Source organism: Danio rerio, chromosome 10, assembly GCF_052040795.2.
Source record: "Danio rerio strain M-AB ecotype USA chromosome 10, GRCz13ab, whole genome shotgun sequence".
NCBI classification, from domain to species: domain Eukaryota; kingdom Metazoa; phylum Chordata; class Actinopteri; order Cypriniformes; family Danionidae; genus Danio; species Danio rerio.
The window spans coordinates 49,150,386-49,168,500 of record NC_141030.1 but is presented as its reverse complement, the minus strand read 5'-3'; the positions used below and the strand labels follow the sequence as shown (position 1 = coordinate 49,168,500).

The following is an 18,115-nucleotide window of genomic DNA, read 5'->3' as shown; positions in this document are numbered from 1 at the left end:
AGTGGGTGTGAACTTGCGGTCTGTCATGGCGTGAGGGCGGTGGCCGAAGGCAGAATTCGCCATTACTGTTTTGCATTCAATCGCGGAGAGCGAACGAGCAGATGATTTATTTCACGATTTATCATCATCTCATCATGTACGCGTGGTTTATTGATAAAACTGAAATGTGTGGTTTAAGAAAGAGACAGGTGTGTGACTGAAAAAGCGAGTTTTCATTCTCCTGACGACCCGCCCCCTCCGCGCATTTTCCCGCGGTTTGACACAATGCAGCTCCCCAAATAAAGGCAATGCAAGGCAATGGGGCTTAAGTCTTTACTTATAAAACATAATGGAAATATTTCACATCTTTAGAAAAACAAATCGCTTTCAATTGTACATGTTTAATTCAACCAATAGAACTTGATGATCCACCAACACACGATGACAGTCAAACATCTTTTTTTTGTGGTATTTTTGAACAGTTTGAGTGATGCTGGTTTCTCAGATTCTCATGAATTCATCATCTTTTTTTAATGTGGTATCTTTCTAACAAATTCATAAACTCTGCTAGTTAACACAGAAGAGAGAGAGAGAGAGAGAGATGCATACAGGCCCATCAATTATCTTTATAATTATAATAACAATTATTATATAATCAAAGATAAAATCGTATGATACACAAATGACTTCAAACAAACAAACAAACGAAAAGAATAAAAGCACATCATCCGACGACTTCTGATGCTCCCTGTATTGTTAATATACAAACTGCACTTCGCTAACGCTGCCCAAAGAGCCATGATAAATAATAAAATCAGACAAGACAGGAATCGACATCATCATCATCATCATCATCCCTCATCATCGGTTTCTCCATCCAGCTCTGAATGTAAATCTGGGGAATGAGCTCTTGTCATAGTGTTTTCAAATGTTCATTTTTTTCATATCATGGGGTTAAGAGAAAGTTCACATCCGCGACGATAATAATACTATATCTGTACATATTTCACATCAATCCCAACGTTTTTCCTCCTCGATTGTGATTGTGGCGATAAACATCAGTCCATTTCTTGTCGTCACTCTCCCACCCAATCAGATTTGTCCGAGCAAAATCTCACTACGGGAAGGTGTTCGTCCACCAAACGCGATTGTTGTTGTGCATTTGTAAGCTCTCTAACAGGGTGCTACCGGGCTGCTTGTGCTCTGTCTGGGTTCACACATGTCGTTGACTAAGAAGATGTGTTTTCTACCAAATATCAGCCCAGACTTGCATATTTAAGGGCGAGTTAAATGCAAGATCTGACCTCATGGCCCTAAATCCACAGGGGAGGAAGACGTTTTTAAAAAAGACATCGAAGGGTAAGAAATTCACGAGAGACAGACGAAAACAAAGCAGGGCGTGGTGTAAAATGTTTAAATTTGTGCCAACACACACACACACGCACGCACACACTCACACTAGCTTCACTAAAGATAACTCTTTGCCTTTGATTTCCTTCGTGTGTAGGCAAATACGGTGTGCAAAATGTGATAGTGCACTTCTTGAATGCTACCGTTTCAGACGTGAGCACGTTTTATAAAGGAAATAAAGGCTACATCAAGTCATTTGTGGATTGAAACCGTGTTGTAACCACATGGAGCTAGCGTGAGGTCGTCTTTGGGTGAATAAAAGATTAAATAATCGAGAATTCTGTCAGTGTGTAAAAGAAATAGTTCAGCCAAAAGGAAATTTCCTCATCATTTGCTCACAACTCAAGTTTCTTCATCCTGTCGAACAAGATAATCTTGAAAAACATATCCATCAACATCCATATTATGAGCTAAAAGCCTTCTTCAGTTTATCTTCCTTTGTGTTCAATAGAAAAACCCAAACAGGTTGCGTAAATGATGACACTTGTAATTTAGGGGTGAACTGTCTCTTTAAGAGAATCGGTGTTTGTGTGTGAAGTTATGCTGGGTTCACATCAATCACGCAACACTGCGTCACTCGCTCTAGTTCACTCACGTGATGTTTTTCCCTTTACAAACTTTTTTTTTGTGTAATTCAATCATTTGAATATGAACGCAAGACACAATTATGGCAAACTCAGCGTTGTTCATACCTATAGCAATGATTTATCTCTATTTTCACATTTGCATTGACTTCATATGTAATTTGCATTTGTATTGAATACTTAATTCCGCATTTGGTCTGAATCCAGCATGGAGCACTTTGATGGAAATTCTTAATCATATATTAACGTGAAAAATCATATTTAATGTATTTATTTTGTATTGTCTTTTAATAATTTGAGGTTGTTGTTATTATTACGCAATATGTTCTATCTATATCAATCTTCGATCAGTCACAAAGTAGTCTTAAAATGCCGATGTACAATGAACAAACTAATGTAATTCGATACTCCGGTCAGAACGCGTAGCTTAATCTGCGACATTCGCACCACACTCTGAAAATTCGCCTCGGTTCAAGCGTTTGCATTAACTTTATAAGTAATTTACTTTTATATTGAATACTTAGTTACTCATTTTATATTGATCCTATATCAACACGAAAATCATATTTAATGTATTATTTTAAATTGTCTTTTATTAACGAAGTTGTCGTTGTTTTTATTATGCAATGTGTACTTATCCACATTACAATAAACAAACTAATGTAATCCAGGTTCCATGTAATCCGATACTCCACAGCTGTGGTTACAGTAAAGCTCACAGCAACATTCGCACCGCGCAGTGATAATTCGCCACTATTTTAAATTTTGCATTAACATGTAATTGACTTTTATTAAATGTTTAATTCCACATTTGGTCTGAATCCAGCCTTACAGTTTTTTGTCTCTAAGTTATTGGCATGAAAAATCATATTTAATGTTTTTAATGTAAAATGTTTTAAAATTTTATTGTTAATTAATGTGAAGTTATTATTGTGATGTTGTCTTTATTATTATTATTGTACAATATTTACTTATTTATTTCAATATTGTCTTGAAGTAGTTGTAAATTGCTGATGTACAATAAATAAACAAATGTAATCCAGGTTACATGTAATCCGATACTCTGCAGCTGTGGTCAGAGTAACGCTGACAGCTTTATCTGCAAAGTTTGTGTCGTGTTGTGATAATTCGCTACTTTTTGAGCGTTTGCATTAATATTGTATGTAATTGACTTTTATATTGAATACTTAATTCCACATTCAATCTGTACTCAACATTAGATCGATAAATTCGCTTCAAGTTATCGATCAAATGTCGACATAAAAAATTCATATTTAATGTTTTTAATGTAAATTTTTTGTATCGTCTCATATTAATGTGAAGTTGTCGTTGTTATTATTAAGCAATATGAACTTATCTATATTACAATGTATTAAACAAACAAATGTAATCCAGGTTACAGGTCATCCAATACTCCGCAGTTACGGTTACAGTAACGCTATCAGCTTTATCTGCAACATTTGCACCGGTGATAATTCACCACTATTTGAGCACTTGCATTAACTTTATATGTAATTTACTTTTATATTAAAAACTTAATTCCGAGTTTGGTCTGAATCCAGCACTAGAGTACTTTGATGGAAGTTGCTGACCCTATATTGACATGAAAAATCAGATTTAATGTTGTTAATGACAAATTTAAAAACATTTGCGTTGTCTCTTATTAATGTGAAGTTGTCGTTTGTTATTATTATTATACAAAAACTTTTTATCTACTTCATTGTAGTCATGAAATAGTTGTAAATTGCTGGTGTACGAAAAACAAACAAATGTAATCCAGGTAACATGTAATCCGATACTCCGCAGTTGTGATTACAGTAACGCTCACAAATTTATCTGCGACATTCGCACTGTGCGGTGATAATTCGCCACTATTCAACTTTTTGCATTAACTTTAACTCCGCATTAATTCCGAGTACTTTGATGGAAGTCATCGATGCTAAATCGACAAGAAAAATAAAAAATCATGTTTTTAAATGTAAAACTATGTTGTTTTTTTATTGTTTCAATGTAAAGTTTTCATTCGTTATTATACAATATGTTCATATCGAATTCAATCTTGTCAAAGTAGTCAACGTAGTATGTTAAACAAACAGATGTAATCCAGTATACATGCAATCCGATACTCCACAGCTGTGGTTACAGTAGAGCTCACAGGTTTATCTGCAACATTCGCACCATGCGGTGATAATTCGCCACTGTTTAAGCGTTTGCATTAACTTTATATGTGATTTACTTTTATATTGAATACTTAGTTCAGAGTTTGTTCTGAATCCAGCATTAGAGTACTTCGCTGTAAGTTATTAATTCAATATCGACATGAAAATTCATATTTAGTGTTTTTAATGTAAAACTATATTGTTTTGTCTCAATGTGAAGATTTCGTTCATTATTATACAATATGTTCTTATTTATTTCAATAATGTCATGAAGTAGTCGTAAATTGCTGCTGTACGAATAAACAAACTAATGTAATCCAGGTTACATGTAACTCGATATTCCCCAGCTGTGGTTATAATAATGCTCACAGCTTTATCTGCGACATTTGCACTGTGCTGTGATTATTCGTCAATGTTTGCATTAACATTATATGTAATTTAACTTTATATTCAATACTTAATTCCGTGTTTGTTCTGAATCCAGCATTAGAGTACTTCGCTTTTAGTTATCGATCCAATAATGACATGAAAAATCCTATTTAATGATTTAAATTTAAAACTACATAGTTTTGTATTGTCTCAATGTGAAGTTTTCGTTCGTTATTCTACAATATGTTCTTATGTACTTCAATCTTGTCAAAGTAGTGCTGGTGTACGATAAAAAAAACAGATGTAATCCAGGTTACATGTAATCCAATACTCTGCAGCTGTGGTTACAACACCACTCACAGCTTTATCTGCCATCATAATTCGATATAGTTCAATCGTTTGCATTACCATTATATTTAATTTACTTTTATATCGATTACTTAATTACGTGTTTGGTGTGAATCCAGCATTACGAGATCACAATTCCTCATCTAATTTAGATTTAAAACAGGAGCCGCAGTGAAAAGAAAAACAAGCAATGACCTGATCCTCAACACACACACACACACACACGCACACGCACACACACACACACACACACACACACACACACACACACACACACACACACACACACACACACACACACACACACACACACACAATGTCCTTTACTACACCACACGAGTGTAAAGCGAGATGTGCGTCTTTCTACAAATGATTGGAGCGACTGAAGTTCAGAGTTCAGAGAAGCAGTCGGACAGTAACATCGTCACAGGAGGAAAAATAAAAGCCATCTTCCTTGCACCTTCCCAAGAGTCACTGCGGTCCAGTCTCAGGAGGAAACCGTGCACAGACGCAATGGGATGTGTGTTTGGCTTGGATGGAGGACTGCTGGACGGTGGAGGAGCGCCGGACGGTTCAGTTGCTCTCGAACAGAGCCAGCAGATCATCGTTACTGTTATTGGGAAGATCTGGAGGACCCAAGTAGGACAGCAGCTCATCTGGGTTCGTCAGCTCTGGGAGAAGCTGGAAGACAAAGAGGAAAACACACAAGATGTCAATTAGATGTGTGAGAAAAACTGGAATATCGCATAAAACATCAGCGAATAAAGCAGCGTTTCCATCTAATGTGAAAACAAATCATCAGCTGCTGATAAACTTGCACAGATATCGATCAGAGAAGTGGAGTTGAGTGTTAGGAGGAGTTACTGTGGTGTTTTTCTTCCCTAAAAAATGAGCTGCGCATCAGAAGACGAAGACCAAACAATGAATGTTTCTCAAAGAAAGAAAAGTTTATGCACACATAAGTGTCTTCATTCCAGGCCTTTCTTCACAAGCTAAAAGTCACGAGCTTCTCTCTGGCCTTTTCTACACATCAGATCTTCTGATTGGGTCAGAAATTGGTGCGTTTGTTGATGAGAGTCAGGGTGAGTGTAAAAGTTTTTTACTTTGATTCTGTTCAAGTGTCTTCCCAAATTAGCTAATGAAAAAGATGCATGCACAAGTTTACACCCCCCTACAGAATAAGTATAAAATTGTCATGTTTTTGTTATATTATTGTTAAACTCTATACTTTCAATCTAAAGATTGTGATGTCTGATTGATCAAATGACATTAATTATATGAGACACAAAAAGCCACTTGTGTACTCTGACGTTCTGATGCTAAATGGCCCGTTTCCACTTAGTGGTACGGTGTGGTTCGGTACACTTTTATGGCCGTTTCCACTGTAAAGGGTATCTAAAAGCGCACCCTACCACTTTTTAGTCACCCTTTGCAAATTGGGCCAACTGCTACCATAATGCGGAGCTAGACATGCAGATGAATGCTATTGGTTTACAGATATGCGTCGCGACTGGAGAAGAAAGTTGGAGAATGAAAACAAAGGAAGCTCCATTTTTAAATACACAGCCGAGACATTACACTGTAATAATATATACATATAATAACGAGCCATGGTCGACTCAAGCTTAAACAAACCTTATCGTTGTCTTGATGAACAGCCACAAAGCCAAGAACAAAATCTGCCGTGTCCTGTTGTTGTTTTACGAGCCTGTCTAAGCGCGAGCAGTTTCACGTTCTCTAGAGAGCTCGCAGCGCATCTATATTTGAAGGAACAAACGTTTTGAGCTCATATTAATAACGTGCACGTGATCATTAAAGCGCTCAGATATCTGATCCTGTCAAAACGAGACAAACGCGAGAGTGAAGCCCGAAAAAACAAAGGAGAAACCGGAAAACAGCAGCCAATGATGTGTCTGCAACCTACAACATGAACACACTGCCATGTTTAACTATTATCATCAGCTTCTGGACTATTCTGAACTCTGAATGATGGAGTTACTCTCTAACAGAGTCTACATGTGCTGCTGAAGATTACACACACAGAGGAGAGGTCTGCTCTGACTGTGGGCTATATTGTGTGTTGTTTTTGAACCTAAATAAGGACTAAATGTCTGCTGCGTGTAGTTTATCTGTAATTGGTATCACACCAGAGACTAAAAGGGTCTGTGTGTGTCATATATGTTCATTTATTTATTTATTTTATACAACTGCAGACGTTACAGTAGGCTATTTCGCTATTGATTTGCTGTTATGATCAAATCATGTCGATGAAAGGTTAGTGATGAACATTTATACAGAAGTATTTATGTGTAAAGCATCTGGACCAGCTGGAGGAGCTTTGCCTGAACTCACTGCTCAACGAGAGACAATCTGTAGGCATGACTATGTAGGCACACTATGTATGCATGACTATAACACTGCCTAAATATCGACTATGAAACTGATTAAATGTTGATTCATGTTTTTAATATACTTGGAATGATTATAAATTGGTTCGCATAAGACATGAACTCAAGCAGGATTTTTGAACGTTTGATTTAACCAGACTACACAGCTGCTTTTTAGTGATTTATAACCGGTTCTTATTTACTATGGGCTCTATTTTGACAATCCAGGTGCAAAGTGCAGGACGCAAACGCATTAAGGGCGTGTCAGAATCCACTTTTGCTATTTTAAGAATGGAAAAATCCGCTTTGCGCCGTGGTGCATGGTCTAACAGGGTTGAGCTTATTCTCTTAATGAGTTATAGGTGTGTTTTGAGAATAAACCAATCAGAGTCTCATCTCCCATTCCCTTCAAAGCCTGGTTTATACTTCTGCATCAAGTGACCGGCGTAACTCACGGCGCAGGCAACGCGCGCAGCTGTGCATTTATACTTCTGCTGCTGTCTCTGTTGGTCTGCATTAACACTTCCGAAACGCTAGTGGGCAGTGAGGTGTAAATGTTCCTCTGTGTAGAGTTTCTTCGCTGCTGTTTTGCTTTTCCTGAACACTTGCTGGATGTACAAGTGACTCAAACTCGCTCATTTTGAGGCAGGAACCGGCGGACGAGAAACAACTTTAACTATGAAGTAAACACAGAACAAAACTTTCCATCCGGAGCTCCTTCACGAGACTCCACACTTGTAAAAAAAAAAATCGCTCCATCAGGCTCGCGTCCAGCTGTGCCACCCAATCACAGAGCTTGGGCTACGCGTCGTTGCGAAGGGCTATGCGTCAGCGCCGTAGCATACGCCAGCGTTTGACGCAGAAGTATAAATCAGCCTTAAGAGTCAGTTGTGTCGTGCCATAGTGCATTTGCTATTTACATGACGACTAAAACTGAACGCTTCACTAGAGAGAAAACAGTTGAACAGAGCATCCGCAGCGCGAGAACGAGAGATGAGGCCTCCTCATTATCTACTTTCACTCTCGTGGATAGAGAAATGTGTTGTACACAGACATCCATTAGCCTACATAATTAATTTAGTTTGTTAAGCGCAAAGATTTGTTTCAAACTATTTCTAGATCAGTTCTAATTTCCAGCAAAGGAATAAATGAACAATAATAAATAAGTGTGCTCAAAAACCTGAGTTATATCCTAATACACATGCTGTGCCCCATATGGTCTAAAACCTGACAGGTGGACAAATCTAAGCTTGTTTTTAATAAAACAAATATAAATATGCATATAATAAATAATACTGATAATATTAATAACATTATACAGACACTAATTGTTATGAATAAACTAAAAAAGCCTCCCGAGATAAAGGCATGAAGGTGTTTATATTTATGTACACTGCAAAAAATGCTTTTCTTGCTTAGATTTTTTATCTTGTTTCTTGTCTAAATATCTAAAATTTCTTATATCAAAAAGCAAAAACATATAATCTTGTTTTGAGAAATAATATGCCAATATTAAGTGAGTTTTTCCTTAAAACAAGCAAAATAATCTGCCAATGGGGTAAACAAAATAATCTTATTTTTTCTTTTGACGTAAGATTATTTTGCTCACCCCATTGGCAGATTTTTTAACTTAGGCTATATTCTGCAATAACTAACAGCTGGATGTGCTTTATCCGTTACCTATTATAAATCTGCACGGATGACTGATTGTGACTTACATCGAGGGCTGGCTCTGAAACATCGCCTGGTCCCCCAGGGGCCCCGAGTCCGAAGCTATCTGTGTGCATGCGGGGATTCTGGGAGGGCCCGCGGGAGTGCATCGGGGCCCCGGGACCCATGCTGGAGCTCCCGTGGAGAGCCTGATGCTGCTGCTGTTGCTGCTGCAGGGGATTGTGGGAAGGATCCATGCGACTAGAGTGAGGCATCTTTATTGGAGAGAGAAAAAGAGAGTCAGTAAAGCTGGAAAACACTCAATCTGTGCTTAGAGCAGGTGTGATGCTGAAGAGCAGCAGCTGCAGGTGACACACACACACACACGCACACACGCACACACACACGCAACAGCTCTTATATGGAGAGACATACGGGGGTGACAGTGAAGCACATTAAACTCTTCAAGCTGAGGGTCACTATATATATATATATATAGCAAAACAGACAGAGTTAAAAAAGCTATATAGCATATACAGATTTATATATATATAGACCGTCAGATAGATATACAGACACACAGACAGACAGATAGGTATATAGACAAATGGATGGATATAAAAACAGACGGATAGATATATAGACAGATGGATAGATGTATAAATAGACAATATACAGACAGTTATATATATTTATATATATATATATATATATATATATATATATATATATATATATATATATATATAGACGATATATAAACAGAAAGACGGATATATAGACAAATAGTTAGATGATATATAGACAGACGGATATATAGACAGTCGGATAGATATATAGACAAACAGACAGATGATATATATAGACAGATGGATATATAGACAGTCGGACATATGGATGGATATAAAGACAGACAGATAGACAGAGGGATATTATATAGACAGATGGATAGATATATAGATAGACAATATATAGACAGACAGACAGATGAATAGATAGGTATATAGACAGACGGATAGATATAAAGACAGATGAATAGACAGGGATATATAGACAGACGGATAGACATATAGATAGACAATATATAGACAGACAGATAAATATATAGACAGACAATATATAAAAAGACAGAGATAAATAGACAGATACATATATACAAACAGATAGATATATAGATAGACAATATATAGACAGACAGACAGATATACAGACTATATTTAAACAGTCAGACTGATATATACATAGACAGAGAGATATATAGACAGACAGATAGATATATAATCAAACAGATAAATATATAGACAAACAAATAGATGATATATAGGCAGACGAATACATATACAGTCGGATAGACATAGACAGACATACAGATGGATATAAAGACAAACGGATAGACAGAGGGATATTATATAGACAGATGGATAGATATATAGATAGACAATATATAGACAGACAGACCGATGGATATATAAATAGACTGATAGATATATAGTCAGAAAGACAGATATATAGACAGACATGTATATTGGCAGACAGAAAAATATATAGACAGTGATATATATATAGACAAACAGATACAGATGATATATAGACAGATGAATTTATAGACAGTCAGATAGATATATAGACAGATAGAAGGATGGATATAAAGACAGACAGATAGACAGAGTGATATATAGACAGATATATAGATAGAGAATATATAGATAGACAGATAGTTATATAGATAGACAATATGTAAACAGACAGACGGATATATAGATAGACTGATAGATATATAGACAGACGGATAAAGACAGAAAGACAGATAAAAAGACAGACTTATATATGGCAGACAGAAAAATAGAGATATAAATAAATAGACGGATAGATATATAGACAAACGGATAGGTATATAAACAGACAGATGATATATAAACAGTCAGATGTATATATAGACAATGTCAGTTATATAGACAGAAAGACGGATATATAGACAGACATAAATTAACAGACGAAAAAATATATAGACAGCATGATAGATATATAGACAAACGAAAAGATATATAGACAGATGGATAGACAGACAGGCTTATATACACACACACACACACACACGCACACAAACACACAAACACACAAACACACACACACACACACACAAACACACACACAAACACACACACACACACACACACACACACACACACACACACACACACACACACACACACACACACACACACACACACACACACACACACACACACAAACAGATAGATAGATATATAGACAGACAGATGAATATACAGATATATAGGCACACCTGTCCGGGCATTGGGTGTCCCACAGGTTTCTCGGGGGTCAGCAGTCCACTGGGCAGGTCAGACTGGTAAGACAGGGGTGGGGGGCCAGGGGTGAACTCCCCCAGGGTCGGGGTGCCGGGGGCGTTGGGGAAATCTGAAAAGCCTGGCTGGCTGGAGTATCCCGAACCACCTGAGAAACACACCGCAGATATACATCAATGCATCTCACACACAGCTCCTCAATACAGCTTACTGAGGCCTGCATCAGCATGTGTGACACCGCAAAAACATCAGACAGTCACTAAATCAGAGCTGAACATCAAGATCTGCAGTCAATATCTGATCCAAGATGGCGGCGCAGTCAGACACAGTGGCTACTCCAAGTTCTAAAGATGGTGCTTTTATCCTTTAACGCCGTCTCTTGGTCTCTAAATCAAGCATGTGATCAGCCCAGGCCAAAAAAAAAAGAAGGAAGACGAGAATAAATGATCTCCTGTAGAATTTATGTCTTTAAAATAATCTATGAAAGGTCATCAGATCTGATCAAACGTGTCTTCTTTCTCTTTTTTAGGGAGACTCTGATTTTCTCCAGTTCCACCCTGCTGAAAAATCCAGCTTAAACCAGCCTAGGCTGGTTGGCTGGTTTTAGCTGGTCGACCAGGCTGGTTTTAGAGGGGTTTTGGCCACTTCAAGGCCGGTTTCCAGCCATTTCCAGCCTGGTCTTAGCTGGTCAGGCTGGGAGATGACCAGCTAAAACCAGCTTGACCAGCCTAGCCAAGCTGGGAGCCCAGCCAAAACCAGCCATGTCCAGCTTAAACCAGGCTGGTCAAGCAGGTTTTAGCTGGATTTGGCTGGTCATTTTCCAGGCTGACCAGCTAAGACCAGGCTGGAGATGGCTGGAAATCAGCCTGGAAATGGCAAAAACCCCTCTAAAACCAGCCTGGTCGACCAGCTAAAACCAGCCAACCAGCCTAAGCTGGTTTAAGCTGGATTTTTCAGCAGGGCAATGTTCTCATCCCTCATCAGATGTGGATATATGTAGGGGAAGCTTTCTGTTTCCAGTTTACATGCACATTTTAATGAAATAGTCTTTACTATTACAGATTGATTATTACATTTAGAATAGTTACAATATTTTAAAATCGTCTTATGTCCAGTGTTGTTTTATTTATTAGGGATGTCCAGATCCGATCACTTGAACGGAAATCAGGCCGGATCATGCGGTTTCAGACGTTACCTCCCGATCAGGATATATGCACATCTCATTATTATTTAACACATCTACAGTTATGCGGGACACAGAGTTAGACCTCTCTCTGTCTTAACTTCACACAGAAACAGCACCGTGTGCGGCATGACATCACTTTACTGCAGAGACGCTATTGGTTAAACACTGGCAAAGTAGAAGACAGAAGTAGCTTAAAGTGGACAGCGCGAGTGTGTCTGTGGTCTAGAGGTATTCTAAAGTTGATGATGACAACTTTGTCATATCAAATTGTGAGATATGTACATTTGGGATTGCCTGCCGGGTATTTTAAGTCGAGCTGCTGTTTGTTTTTATATTAGATCTAATCGGGACATCCCTAGTGTTTATGATCAGGTTTCTTCATGTAGCACCGTGGTCCTGTCCAGAGTTTATCCACACATGAAGCAGTTAGACAATAAAGCTCGACATCACTTGACTAATAGGTTTTAGTTTGTTTTCATCATGCACGCACGCACACACACACGCACACACACACACACACCTTGGCTGGGATAGTCGGGCGTGCTGCTGCTGCCCCCTGCTGGCAGACTCTGGTAGGGCGAGGATGCGGGACCCAGCGCTGCGATCATCTCCATCACGCTGGGCAGGATCATGTGACTGGGGCTCAGGGTTCGACAGCGCTTCAGGGCCGGCCCGTCCGGATCCTCCTTAATGTGCAGGTCTGGTTTAACCGGGACAGGCTTCCAGCTGCACACCGGGTCAATGGTGATCTCCTCATAGTCTGAACTGAACACACACAGAGAAAGAGGATCAACAACTGAACATACACAATCCGCTAGACACATGCACTGCAAAAAAACCTTGCAATGCCTAGTTCTAGTCCAATATCTCAAAATCAAGACGGATTTTCTAGACAAGTGCAATAATATAGTGCTGTTTTCAGAAATAATGAGCCAAAATGAAGAGGTTTACCTTAAAACAAGCAAAACAATCTGACAATGGAGGAAGAGAAGTAAACTTAACTCAAACTGGAAACAAGCTAGCTTCATTGGCAGATTATTTTGCTTGTTTTAATTAAAAACTCACTGCAGTTTGATTTATTATTTCTGAAAACAGCACTACATTTTTGCACTTGTCTAGAAAGTTTTATTATGCACATGTCTTGCTTTTTTACTTAAGAATTTTTAGATATTTGGACTAAAAACAAGACAAAATCTCTCAATAAGAAGAGCTTTTTTCCCAGTATAATTTATTTTGCAGCTTTAAGTTATAAGAGTCTACATCAGGGGTGTCCAAACTCTGTCCTGCAGGGCCGGTGTCCTGCAAAGTTTAGATCCAACCCCTGGACTAGCCAATCACCTGGGCTAGCCAATCAAGCTCTTACTAGGCTTTCTAGAAACATCTGTGCAGGGTGTGTTGAGGCAAGTGCGAGCTAAAACCTGCAGGACAGACTTTGGACACCTCTGTCCTACATCGTTATAAAATCTTCAGCAATTAATCGTAACTAAAACATCTGATACCGGCAGAAATCTAAATACAACAGTGATTAATCTGACCTACAGTTTTCAACATTCAGCAACTCAACAGTGTTTAGACGAGACAGACGTTAAGATTATTGACAAGAAAACCTTCTGATGGTGTAAACAAACTCAAGTAAAGAAAAAAAGCTTACTTCTGAATGTAGATCAAGATGCCCAACATGTACTGGTCCACCTCCAGCCCCTCCAGCAGAGCGGTTTTACTGCAGACAACACAAGAGCTCGAATAAATCTAAACACATCAGCTTATACTGCATGAAGAGATGAACGGCAAATACTTAAAACCCTCAAGTTTAGAATTTATTTCAGACAGCAGAACTCCTCAATATTCAACATAAACATGATTTACTTCATTTTAAAAGCACAATAAAATAGCAAGAAGATTAACAGCAACAACAATGTGTAGAGAAATATAGATGAAATGTTTATTCTCTCTCAGATATTAATGATGTTGAACAGATTCAGAGCTTTTTCTACAGTGTTTCCTCTAATATTTTTAATTGTTTTATTTGGGCTTGAATAAAAGCAGTTTTTAATTGTTTTAAACTCATTTTAAGCTCAATATTATTCACCCCTTCAGCAATATTAGTGTTGGATTGTCTCCAGAACAAACCACTGTTATACAATGACTTGCCTAATTACCCTAACTTTACCCTAATTACCCTAGTGAAGCCTTTACATGTCACTGTAAGCTGAACACTAGTGTCTTGAAGAATATCTAGGCTAATATTATGTGCTGTCATCATGGAGAAGAGGAAATAAATCAGTTATTAGAGATGAGTTATTAACACTGTTATGATTAACATGTAGAAATAAATCTCTCCATTAAACAGCACTTAAAAATATTAAAATAATTACAATTTCACAGGAGGCCTAATCATATCAGCATTATTCATTCATCTCATTTTCATCTGCTTTTCAGGGGCCGTGCCGCAAAGGCAGCAGTCTTAAGAGAGAACCCCAGACTTCCCTCTCTCCAGACACTTCCTCCAGCTCCTCCAGGGGGATCCCAAGGCTTTCCCAGGCCAGCTGAGAGACATAGTCCCTCCAGCATGTCCTGGGTCATCCCGGTGGGCATGCTGGGAACAGCTCCCTAGGTAGATGCCCGAGCCACCTCAGCTGACTTCTGTGGATGTGGAGGAGCAGCGGCTCTACTCCGAGCTCCTCCAAGGTGTCAGAGCTGCTCACCCTGTCTATAAGAGAGCGCCCTGCCACCCTGAGGAGGAAACTCATTTCGCTGTTGTATCCGAGATCTTGTCCTTTCAGTCATGACTCAAAGCTCATGAGCATAGGTGAGAGTAGGAACGTAGACTGACCAAGTAAATCGAGAGCTTTGCGTTTCGGCTCAGCTCTTTTATCAAAACAGACTGGTACACTGACCGCATTACTGCACCAATCCGCCTGTCAATCCCATGCTCCATCCCTAAACAAAACCCCGAGATACTTGAACTCCTCCACCTGGGGTAAGGACTTTCCTCCAACCTGAAGATGGCAGACCACCTTTTTCCGGTTGAGCACCATGGCCTCGAACTTTGAGGTTCTGATGCTGTGATGTAGCCCGGTATGACACAGCCGGGGCCCCACCCTGAAGCCAGGCCTGGGATTGGGGCTCCCAAAGGAGCAACGTGGGACCATCCTCTTGCAGGCCCACCACCTGCAGGGGGAGCCGTAAGGGGCCAGTGCATTGTGGAACGGGCGGTGGTCAAAGGTTAGGACCATGACAACCGGATTGTCAGGCACAGATACTGGCTCTTGGCACATGGGATGAGAATAGTTTTAGCAATAATTTAATATTAATACTTCAATACTTTCCCCTCTTTCTATTGTGTTATTTACATATAGGCTGTGGAAAACATCAGCATATTGCTCTATGTTGCTGCTGTTGTGTTTGTTTGCTCATTGTTCTGTAACCTCTATTGTCATTTTGCCAGAGTCAATAATAAACAGAAAAGGAGGATAAAAGCAGGAGGAGTTTCTCACTTGCACACAGGACAGCGCCAGGTTCCTCTCTCACAGTTGAGCTGCAGGTACGACTCCAGGTCAAAACACTGCGGGAAACACACATTATTAGCACAGAAGCTCACCCACAGCTGTAATATGGCATAAAACAACAATAAACAAATACAAAATAAATTAAATGGATATATAAGTGAATGTATTGTTCCTCTCACAGAAGGTCAACCAGGCAATGTTCAGTTGTTCGTGCATGTAAAAATAAATCTCTCAAAAGATATTTTTAAGGGTCATAGAAGGTTACCGACGGGAAGACGAGCGCTGTTTAGCCAGAAAGAGTGAGCTGAAACCGTCTCTGAGGTTTTGTTCATTTAGCCTATTTTGTAATATCACAGTAATTTGAATATTTGTTTTATATTTATTAGTGCTGTCAAAATTAATGCGTTAAACACATGCCATTAATTTGAAATATTTAATGCGTTAAAGAAAATGAACGCAATTAACACATTTCTTTTTCTCCTGTTGTGGCCGATGTGTTCAACATGCAAAGAAATATGGATAAGACCAAGGAAGCACTTTTAGAAGGACAGTTTCAGTATGAAACAATGTCGCATCACCAGGCTCTCCAGCGTCTCCTCCAGAGTTTCATATAATTTCGTATGTTTCATTTTTAATCTCTCGACTTCTGTCTTAATGTAATTTGACACCGCATGGCGAACGGAAAGAAAAACTTCCGCAGTTCGAGACTCGGTGGTCCTTAAGGTAATCAAAAATCACTGCTTACATGGTCGACTCTTAATCAGAGTATTATCTTAATCATATTAAAAGCGGAGTATTGGTGTCCATGTAAATGTACTCAGTAAAATTCTGTTGTGTTTCCCCCTTAAACGCAAGTTTTGTAAAGCGGCTGCTTTGCGTTGTTGTGTCAGAATCCTTGTGAAATACAGCCATACTTTAGAACGCTTAGTTTAAGCAAAGTTGATGAACACGATCATGCGTGATGAATCTGAAGGGAGTCACTCTGGCTGTGCTATCCTGCGCGTATAGTGTGTGTGTGTGTGTGTGTGTGTGTGAGTGTGTGTGTCTTTCCTAGCAACAAGAACAAATGCCTAAGCATCACAGTTTTCAGCGTCCATATCCCTTATAATTGTTTAAATGTTTAGAGAGGGTGTGACCAAAGTCCCTGTTAGAATTAGTCTTTGGTGTGACACAACCTGTATGAGCCTTTGATGTACCGCTTGATGCTTCTTACGTCCTTGTCGCAGCACCAGTGGCAACAAAATTAGTCACCGAAATGCATATGCTGATTCAGTGATCCTCCTTGTGAGAGACTGTTTTCACTCTCCGCTCACATCATTCAAAAGAAAAGGTCCACATTGTCCCCAGATAATGTCAACAGACTGGACTGTCTTAGCGACTGGCTGAATGTAAAGGAGGACTGAGCAAAACTGTTTCTACTTCATAATTAATGTTCTCAACTTACAGCAATACAACTTTACAATGAATATTGAAAATCAATACTCATAATCAATTGATTGTATTCAATACTTTATTATTATTATTATAATTTTTCATTTTCCATATCTGTAATTCCTGTATTTTGGCATTTTTTGCAGTCCACTTAGAATCCAACATGGAAATCAGTGTTTTCTTTATTGTATTGATTGTTTTGAAATTCAGATGTCATTAACATGCCTGTGTGTTTATTTCTGCAATAAATATGGCTGTCAGACAGGATCTTGAGTGTTTATTGTGGGTTTGTTGTTTACATGAAGAAATCTGTGTTACAAGTTAAACAAAAATTCTAATAAACTATTATATTTTGAATGTAAATAGTTTTGTCTTGCGTTTACATTAATTTTACATTTGAATAGACAAAATTACAAGTTTCAGGCTTTTAAATGCGATTAATCACAGTAATATTATTTATATATTGTTCTGTTAAAAAAAAAAATAATAATTTTATAGCTTTTGCACGCTTCTGTGTTTCCATTAAGCTTAGTTTATGCAATAATCCAAAATGTGCATAAAAATGTGCGTGTGAACACAGCTACAGGTGTTGGCGTTCTCCTGCTCACCTGTATGTGTCTGCAGTCGTGTCCGCGGGCTGGAAGCTGGATCCTCCTGAACGTTATGGGACACTTGAGCGACACCTTGATGGCTGTTTGCTCCACACCATCCTCTCCGTTCAGGCCTGGGGTTCCCGGAATGGTCCCGCTGCTGAAGTTCCTCTTTACTGTGGAGGA

At 38.7% G+C, this 18,115-nt stretch overlaps 1 protein-coding gene across 2 annotated transcripts in view; it reads right to left on the bottom strand.

Annotated features, from left to right (window-relative positions):
• Positions 1-298: 298 nt before the first annotated feature.
• Positions 299-18,115, bottom strand: part of zmiz2 (zinc finger, MIZ-type containing 2) — a 101,670-nt gene continuing 83,853 nt past the window's right edge. For both annotated transcript variants that reach the window (XM_087271305.1, XM_087271306.1), the window contains exons 13-19: positions 17,948-18,105; positions 15,897-15,964; positions 14,051-14,119; positions 12,920-13,164; positions 11,192-11,361; positions 8,955-9,161; positions 299-5,530 (exon numbers count right to left, since the gene is read on the bottom strand). In XM_087271305.1, the coding sequence (XP_087127431.1) occupies positions 5,423-5,530; positions 8,955-9,161; positions 11,192-11,361; positions 12,920-13,164; positions 14,051-14,119; positions 15,897-15,964; positions 17,948-18,105 (1,025 nt within the window). In that variant the 3' untranslated portion in view covers positions 299-5,422. The remainder of the gene's footprint in view (positions 5,531-8,954; positions 9,162-11,191; positions 11,362-12,919; positions 13,165-14,050; positions 14,120-15,896; positions 15,965-17,947; positions 18,106-18,115) is intronic.